A 9330-nucleotide genomic window follows, 5' to 3' on the forward strand; every position below is an offset into this window, starting at 1 on the left:
TGACGGTTTGGCTTAACGGTGTCTATACTCTGTTAACTTTTTTTGTTTTTGTGGAGATTCTGTTAACTTCCTTTCTTGTTAAGTTTCCTCGTTCTTCCTTTCAAAAAAAAAATGTTATTGCAATTGTTCTCATATGTTTTTTTTACTTTTTTATTTTATCAGGTAAACAACTTAAATATTACAAATTCGTAAGTCAAACTCACAACCTCCCACTTATTAAGGGGAGAGACTATGCCGTTCGACCAAATGGTATTGTTCTCATATGTTATACCCATTTTAGTGACCCAAATATTCAAAATCCTTCTATTCCTTTCACAAAAATAAAGCTTGGAAATATATATATGCTTGAAATTATTTGACTATCAATTACATAGAACGAAGCTTGTTGAAATTATTGCAGTGACCTACCTAATAACTGTATGCTATTTCACATAAAATTTATAGATAATGCAGGGCATACAATACAAATGTTGTCCCACTAGTGACCATTTGAATGCACTCCTAATCCAAACAACAAGAAGAGATTACTGATTTTTGTTCCGGATCCTTTTTAGTTTTCCATTGACCGGTTGCTAAGCTTCAGAGCCACTCATCAGCTGAACTGCTGAGGAATATGATTTCTGAACTTGAAGTAGGCTGTTGGCAATTGATTGCTTCCATAGAACTTCCGGGAAGGAACTGGAGAAATTGTGGGATCGGGGGTATCCCAACATCTAAAGCTCCTTCGAGAATTTGAACAACCCGCCTCATTGTTGGCCTATCCTTCTCCTCATCTTGAATACACCAACATGCAACTTTGCATGCTCTAATGAGTTCATCTTTGTCAGCATTACCTTCCAACCTGTAATCAACCAAGGTAAGAACATCTTGTCCTCTAGTAACTACATTTGCAATCCGGTTAGGAATGTAGTTCTCTAATCCATCATCTAACCCTTCAGTGTTTCTCCTTCCAGATATAACCTCAAAGAGCAACTTTCCATAGCTGAACACATCGGCTTTTGGTGTGATGGCTTCACCTGTAAACCACTCTGGTGCTAGATATCCAACAGTTCCTCTCACAGTTGTCAGAACTCGACTATGGTGTCTGCCAATCAGTTTCGCAAGACCAAAATCTGCAACTTTTGGACTATATTCTTCATCCAACAAAATGTTCTCTGGCTTAATGTCACAGTGTATTATACAATCTCTACAGTCCTCATGGAGGTAAGCCAATCCTCTTGCAATGCCTATGGCTATATGATATCTTGCTTTCCAATCTAAGATTAGTGGATGCTTTTGAAATAGAACAGATTGTAGAGAGCCATTTGCCACGTAGTCATAAACCAAGAGTCTTCTTGTATATTCTGCACAAAACCCACGGAGGCGAAGAAGATTAATGTGCTGGATTGTACCAAGAGTTCTCACTTCAGCCTGAAATTGCTTTTCAACATGCCACAGACTCTTTAGTTGTTTCACTGCAATGGGAGTTGAGTCACGCAATATTCCCTTAAAAACAGAACCGAAAGCTCCTTCTCCAATTTTCTCTGAGAAGTTTTCTGTTGCTTTTCTTAAATCTCTGTAGTTGAAGAGCACTAGAGACTGCTCAAAAGACTCCAAAGCTCCAGTAGACTTTCTCCGTCTGACAACTACCAGCGCAATGCTAAAGAGAGTAAAGATGCCTGCAAGTACCCCAACCACAATCCAAGTAGTCATTCTCTTCTCAGATGCTGCTACTCGTAGATACCAAACTTTTCCTATCATTCCCTCAGATGATAGTTGCGTTACATTAAACAGATCCCCCCCCCAAATCAGACACTGACTATCATAAGCAAAAGCAGTGCACGAGCAATTTCTCAAGCAAGCTAATCTACATTTTCCGATGTTATCAACTGCCAATGAGTCCGGACTCTTCGGGTAAGTAACATTCTTCATCACCAGGAATGCGGAATTTCCTTCATCACTGCAATGGAAAGACGTCTTTCTCCCACAGCCATTTGAGTGATCTTCTAATTCCCAGTCTTTAGGAAATTTGGGTCTGAATCCTTTCAGACAGCCGCACCGAGGAAGATTAAGCGGGTTGCATATACTAAAAGCACCACAGGAAGCATAAACATCACATTGTTTGGTTGGTTGCATCCATAGCAAGTTCCATTGCAGGGTGCCCTTCTCCAAGACAAAGAACTTTATTTGACCAGTGGTTTCTATCATGTACCTAATAAAGGTATGCTCAAAGGTATCAGGATAGGCAGAAGCACGAACTGCATAAGTAAGGTAGCTTCCAGTCTCATTTACAACAAATGAGAAAATTGAGGGAACATACTTTTCTTCTATGTTTTGAATGTGGCTGAAAGTTTTCCCTGTCCAATCACCGCTAGTCCAGTATGTTTCAGAACTATTCCATAATAGCCGAAGACGTGATTGTTCTAGCTCAAAAGAAAAGGGACCAGGTGCTGGATATTGTGGGTTTCTCCAGGGAGTAACACTTTGGATTTTCTTCGTGAGCTTGTTAAATCCAAGCCTCGCACCTGGCAGCCAAGTATCAGTTGGATGATCAAAACTCTGCCATAGTACTGAAGATGCATCTCTTATGACAAAGTTGCCATTGTCCAGAAGCATGGCTATTGTAGAATTTGTAGCTTGTGGCGTTGAATTCGCGGACCATATTGCCACGGTTGAGGGGCTGTTTAAGGTCAAGTTTCCATTTTCAAGGAGCACAAGGGACGAGGAAGTTGGATCAATAATTGGTTGGTGTCGGTTTGCCACCCAAACAACTGTCTGTTGGGGTAGATTTTTGTACCAGATGCCTATGTAATAGTGTTGAGAGTTACCTGGTGTGAAGAAACCAAGTTCAAAAATGCCACCAGGAGAGGTGATCTTCTGGTCCGCATTGAGAGATTGGCCTGGTAACAAAATCTCAACAGCCTTGAGAGTACAAGCAGTGTAAGATAACAAGAGTAGCACAGACAGGGAAATCAAGTGGTTTCTGATACTAGTTTTCATTGTGTTCAAGGTGTTTGATGTGTTTATCAAATGTCTAACTTGGTGTGTTATGGATCCAAACATGTCATTAATATAAAATGCAAACGGTCATACTTGCTGTATGTATGTGCAATATTTTCCACACTTATAGGATACAATATAAACTGGTCAAGTCAAATTTTCTCTGAACATGAAAGTCATCCCTCGCTTACCATGTTCTATTAGTTTATTTGTGTTTGATTTTACATATGGAAAGAAAATGTTGTGAGAACTGCGAAAAAAAAAAATTAAAAAAATAAATCATCTTTTGCAAGACCAACACTAAGAATTAGAAGAACAAATTGTGTATACAAAAGGTAAGTATCAACTACCAAACTTCCTTCCAACTCAATGATTGAATGGGATCAAGCTCTGATCCTATTGTGAAATAGAAAAAAAAATGCAAGCAGTTAAATGCAGATCAAGATTCAAAACAAGAATTTAATAAAATTTTAATCAGGGGTCAGGACTCATCCAAGACTTCTGTGCTTCAACTTCTGGTTAAACTTGAAGCAACAACAATGACTAGCTACAGACAACAGATTCTGGTGCAAAATAGCCTTCTGTTCCTCTCATGGTAGTAAGAATTCAGCTATCCTATCCGCAAATAAGTTTGGCAAGAACAAAATCTCCCAGTTTTGGGCCTCCAACAAAAAGTTGTCAGTCTATATGCCACAGTGATTCTATGCGCATGCAGGTAAGCCAATCCTCTGGCACTTCCTAATGCAATAGGATATCTGGTTTCCAATCTACGACTAGTTGATTCATTTGGAGCATCAGAGATTGCAAAGAACCTTGGGGCATCTAATCATAGAGATTAGAAAGTCTTTTAGCGTCGCAAAATCGAAGTCCATTCGGTGTAGTGTTTCCCCCAGACATATATCTTGATCCAACCACCAATTCCTACAATAAGCCTAATGTTCTAGGAGAAACCGAGTAAAATATAGCAATGTAGCTCCCATTGGCATTTGAAACAAAATTGAGACGTGCAATATGACCATCATCCATTCCATTTGTGGGATAAGGCTGAAAATCTTCCCCATCCAACATCCGCTGGTCCATTAAGTTTCTGAACTATTCAAAAATAACCAAGACAAAAGCTTGATCCATTTAGCCCTAGCTCAAAACGGACCAGGGATGAATTTTGCTGGTTTCTCCAGGGAGTAAGATTTTCTTAGCTAGTAAGCTTGTTGTATCCACAATTTGTGTAGCCTAGTATCGGTTGAATCTTCAAAACTCTACCATAGAATAGCAGATGAATCAAATGTATACTTTCCAAGTTAAAACAAACAAAGTTAACCATTGTCAAAATGCATTTCTATGGTGGAATTAGAAACTATTAATATGGCTGAATGGACCAAATTGGAGATTTGGACAGGTCTAGTAAAGTTGTGTTTCCATTTTGGAAGGCCTAGTTTATGTTGGCCACCCAAACTACTGCTGGACTGGGTAGAATAATGTAATAGTCTAGAGAGTCACCTGTTCAAAAATGCCACCAGGAGAGATGGTCAGCCAGTCCTCATAAGAGATTGACCTGGTAAGAGAGTTTCAGTGGCAATGCAGATACAAGCTTTCCAGGAAACAGATAACAGAATCCCTGCTACTAATTTTTAATTACACCCAAAACCAAGAAAAGAATTGTTCTACAGTTCTGGTTGCATCAAGCATAAGGGCCTACTTCCATATCTAATTCAGACAGTCAAATGCAAAATGCAGTTCAATTTCCAGTGTATATGATTAGCCAGATTAACTTGTACTACCAAGTGCTTCAAATTCAGGGTTGCATATATCTCCAAATTCAAGAATTAACAATTTGCCCCTATCAAATTCATGAAAGCAAATCCAAACTTGGAATGCGCTTCCATTGACCACAACGCATGTCTCTATGAACTCATTTTATCATATTCAGTGTCAACCATCTGTAAAAGTAGATTAAAGGTTCTCTGGGTTCTTCATCTCTGAGTTGAATATCAGCCTAAAAGATAATCCAATAATGGAGAACTATTTTAAAAAAGAGATTCAAATTGGAGATATGCAAGAAGATAAACAAACGAAAAAGAGAAAAAGAAACCCAAAAAATGGGCATAAGCAACAAGAAAGAAAGAAAGAAGAATATGAATCACAAGAGCCTCGTTTAACCAAACGTCATCTAAATAATCAAACCTACGAAGATGTTCCAATCTATCGGCCACATCATTTGCTTCACGGATATATGTAGGTCTGACAAACTTTTAGGACAAGAGCTGTTCAACTCTGGCAGTTTCTATGACTCAGTAGCATATATTAGATAGCAGGGCTTCCTTAGATAGCATACAATTTCAAATGTCAAAGGGCAGAAAGGGCTGAGTTTCCTCATTGGAGATGATTCTGGGAGAGATGCCTACATTGATCTGCAGTTAATCTTCTTTATAGACCGGAGTTCTAGTTCATTACTTCATTTACCACACGGATGTTTTTATTTTTAGCATGTAGTTTAACAGTTTATACCAACCATTCATCATTTTTTTTTTTTTTTTGTAGATGAACCATTCATTCTTTACCGATACACATGAATCATGCATATAAAAATTTAGCAAAACAGAACACATATGACAATTTGATTAACACAATCTTCGTTTTTATTTTATCGAACTGTTGTCATTTCAATTTGTTTACATAATTTAATTTTAAATGACCAAATGATTATAAAATTAATTAGTTGATTTTTTGTAGGCATCTCTTGCATAAGAATCTAAATGATCAATGGTTGGAATCATTCAAGTAAATCATATACTAGTGTAGAATAGTAAAAGTTCTCAAATTCTTAAAGTAAGGTTTGTTTGTCCTCTTCTAGATCCTCCCTGTATACAGGCTTGATATTTGATATTGTTGTATATAGATTAAAGTATATAGAACACAGCATGTTGAGGTTTATTTGGTAGTGACATATTGCAGGGTATGAAAATTCGTAACTGTAATAAGCAATCTTGTCCAACGAGTGACAATGCGAAATTGCAAAGGGAATGCAGATCGATCTAATGCAAACAACAAGAGAAGGTTATTGATTTTTGTTCCCGAAGTGCACAGCTGCTAAGCTTCAAACCCACTCATCAGCTAAGGAATATGAATCTGAACTTGAATTTGAACTGCTAAGGTTCCGAGTAATTGATTACTTCCTTTGGACTTCCGGAAAGGCGCTGGAGAAACAGTGGGATCGGGGGTATACCAACATCTAAAGCTCCTTCCAGAATTTGAACGACCTGCCTCATTGTTGGCCTATCCATCTCTTCGTCTTGAATACACCAACACGCGACTTTGCATGCTCTAATGAGTTCATCTTTGTCAGCATTACCTGCCAACCTGTAATCAACCAAGGTAAGAACATCTTGCCCTCTAGTTACTACATTTGCAACCCGGTTAGGGGTGTAGTTCTCTAATCCATCATCTAACCCTTCAGTGTTTCTCCTTCCAGATATAACCTCAAAGAGCAACTTCCCATAGCTGAAGACATCGGCTTTTGGAGTGATGGCTTCACCTGTAAACCATTCTGGTGCTAGATATCCAACAGTTCCTCGCACAGTTGTCAGAACTCGACTATGGTGTCTCCCAATGAGTTTTGCAAGACCAAAATCTGCGACTTTTGGACTATATTCTGCATCCAACAAAATGTTCTCTGGCTTAACGTCGCAGTGTATTATACAATCTCTACAGTCCTCATGGAGATAAGCCAATCCTCTTGCAATGCCTATGGCAATATGATATCTTTTTTTCCAATCCAAGATTAGTGGATGTTTTGGAACTAGAACAGATTGTAGAGAGCCATTTGGCACATAGTCATATACCAAGAGTCTTCTTGTAGAATCTGCACAAAACCCACGGAGGCGAAGAACAGTAATGTGCTGGATTGCACCAAGAGTTCTCACTTCAGCCTGAAATTGCTTTTCACCCTGCAACAGACTCTTTAGTTGTTTCACTGCTATGGGAGTTGAATCAGGCAATATCCCCTTGAAAACAGAACCGAAAGCTCCTTCTCCAAGTTTCTCTGAGAAGTTTTCTGTTGCTTTCATCAAATGTCTGTAGTTGAACAGCACTAGAGGATCCTCAAGAGACTCCAATGCTCCAACAGACTGTCTCCGTCGGACAAAGACCAGCACAATGCTTAAGAGAGAAAAGATGCCTGCAAGTACTCCAACCACAATCCAAGTAGTCTTTCTCTTTCTGTTCCCATCTTTAGAATCTATTATTTGATTCTTCTCTGATGATGCTACTCGTAGATACCACACTTTTCCCAACATTCCATCAGATGATGGTTGTTTTACATTAAACAGATCACCCTTCCAAACCAGACACTGATTATCATAAGCAAAAGCAGTGCATGAGCAATTTCTCAAGCAAGCTAATCTACATTTGTCAATGTTCTCAACTACCAAGGAGTCGGGACTGTTCGGGTAAGTAACATTCTCCATCACCAGGAATGCAGAATTTCCTTCCTCACCGCAATGAAAAGAAGTTTTCCTCCCACAGCCATTTGAGTAATCTTTTAATTCCCAGTGGTTCGGTAATGTGGGTTCAAATCCTTTTAGGCAGCCACACTGAGGAATAGGTGGGTTGCATATGCTAAAAGCACCACAGGAAGCATAAACATCACATCCTTCGATTGGATCCATCCATAGCAGATTCCATTGCAGGGAGCCCATATCCAAGCCAAAGAACTTCAATTGACCAGTGGTTTCTATCATGAACCTGATGAAGGTATTATGATAGGCAATAGAATTAGCTACATAAGTAAGATACCTTGCATTATCATTTGAGACAAATGACTAAACTGTAGCATCATACTTCACTTCTATTTTTGGAACACGGCTGAAAGTTTTCCCTGTCCAATAACCACTAGTCCAGTAAGTTTCCGAACTTTTCCAAAACAACCAAAGACTAGTCTGTACTAACTCAAAAGAAAAGGGACCAGGTGCTGGATTTTGAGGATTTTTCCAGGGAGAAAGAATTAGTTTTTCCTTGGTAAGCTTGTTATATCCAAGCCTTGCACCTGGCAGCCAAGTATCAGTTGGATGATCAAAACTCTGCCATAGTACTGCAGATGCATTTCTTATGACAAAGTTGCCATTGTCCAGAAGCATGGCTATAGTAGAATTTCTAGCTTGTGATGTTGAATTTGCTGACCATATTGCCACGGTTGAGAGGCTGTTTAAGGACAAGTTTCCATTTTCAAGGAGCACAAGGGACGAGGAAGTTGGATCAATAATTGGTTGGTTTCGGTTTGCCACCCAAACAACTGTCTGTTGGGGAAGATTTTTGTACCAGATGCCGATGTAATAGTGTTGAGAGTTACCTGGTGTGAAGAAACCAAGTTCAAAAATGCCACCAGTGTAAGATAACAAGAGTAGCACAGACTGTGAAATCAAGTGGTTTCTGATACTAGTTTTCATTGTGTTCAAGGAGTTTGATGTGTTTGTCAATGTCTAACTTGTTGTGTTATGGATCCAAATATGTCATTAATATAAACTATGGCAAACGTCATGCTTGCTGTATGTCTGTGCAATTTTCCCCATTTATAGGATACAATATAAACTGGTCAAGTCAAAATTTCTCTGAACATGAAAGTCATCCCTAGCTTACCATGTTCTATTAGTTTATTTGTGGTTGATTTTACACGGAGAACAAATGTTGTGAGAATTGAAATATATAATCATCTTTGTTATTAAAAACCAAAAGATGACAACATCATTCTAGAAAACCAAATGGTCAGAAATCAATCTATCATATCAGTTGAAGGGACTAATAGAGCATGAGAATGGAGTAATATAACTAAACAGATAATATAAAAGGAAAAAACAATGAACAACGAAGATTTGAGAAAATTATGGACCAAATTTGGAGCTAGAAACATGACAAGATATCACTTTTGCAAGACCAAGACTCCAAATTAGAAGAACATGTGTATACAAAAGGTAAGCATCAACCTTGCAGAGACTGAACCAACAAACTTCTTTCCAACACAGTATCAAACCCACAACACCTTAAAAATCAAAACTTTAGCTAAAAAATTAAAACTTTGAAATTACAAATGGAACCAGTCTTACCCTGACTTGTAGCAGAGATCGGAAAATTCCACCGGATAGCAAAGGCTGGCCATTTTTACAATCATGCAAATCTTGGTAGTCATGCCGCAAATTCAACCTCTAAACAAAAACCAAAAACCACAATCAAAATCCAAATCAACTCAATGATTGAATGGGTCAAGCTCTTAACCATTGTGAAATAGAAACAAAATGCAAGCAGTTAAATGCAGATCAAGATTCAGAACAAGAATTTAATAAAATTTTGATCAGGTTCAGA

The 9330-nt window shown here is 38.4% G+C and overlaps 1 protein-coding gene and 1 pseudogene across 2 annotated transcripts; both read right to left on the reverse strand.

Moving 5' to 3' along the window:
* Positions 1–500: 500 nt before the first annotated feature.
* Positions 501–2979, reverse strand: LOC101291653 (G-type lectin S-receptor-like serine/threonine-protein kinase At2g19130-like). The gene has a single exon (XM_004305376.1). It carries the CDS (start codon positions 2977–2979, stop codon positions 580–582), a length of 2400 nt encoding a protein of 799 aa, XP_004305424.1. The 3' UTR covers positions 501–579.
* A 3146-nt stretch (positions 2980–6125) lies between these two features.
* Positions 6126–8420, reverse strand: LOC101291948 (annotated as a pseudogene). The gene has a single exon (XR_185108.1). The product of XR_185108.1 is annotated as a G-type lectin S-receptor-like serine/threonine-protein kinase At2g19130-like (transcript).
* Between the last annotated feature and the right edge of the window lie 910 nt (positions 8421–9330).

This window comes from Fragaria vesca, linkage group LG6 (assembly GCF_000184155.1).
Source record: "Fragaria vesca subsp. vesca linkage group LG6, FraVesHawaii_1.0, whole genome shotgun sequence".
NCBI classification, from domain to species: Eukaryota; Viridiplantae; Streptophyta; class Magnoliopsida; order Rosales; family Rosaceae; genus Fragaria; species Fragaria vesca.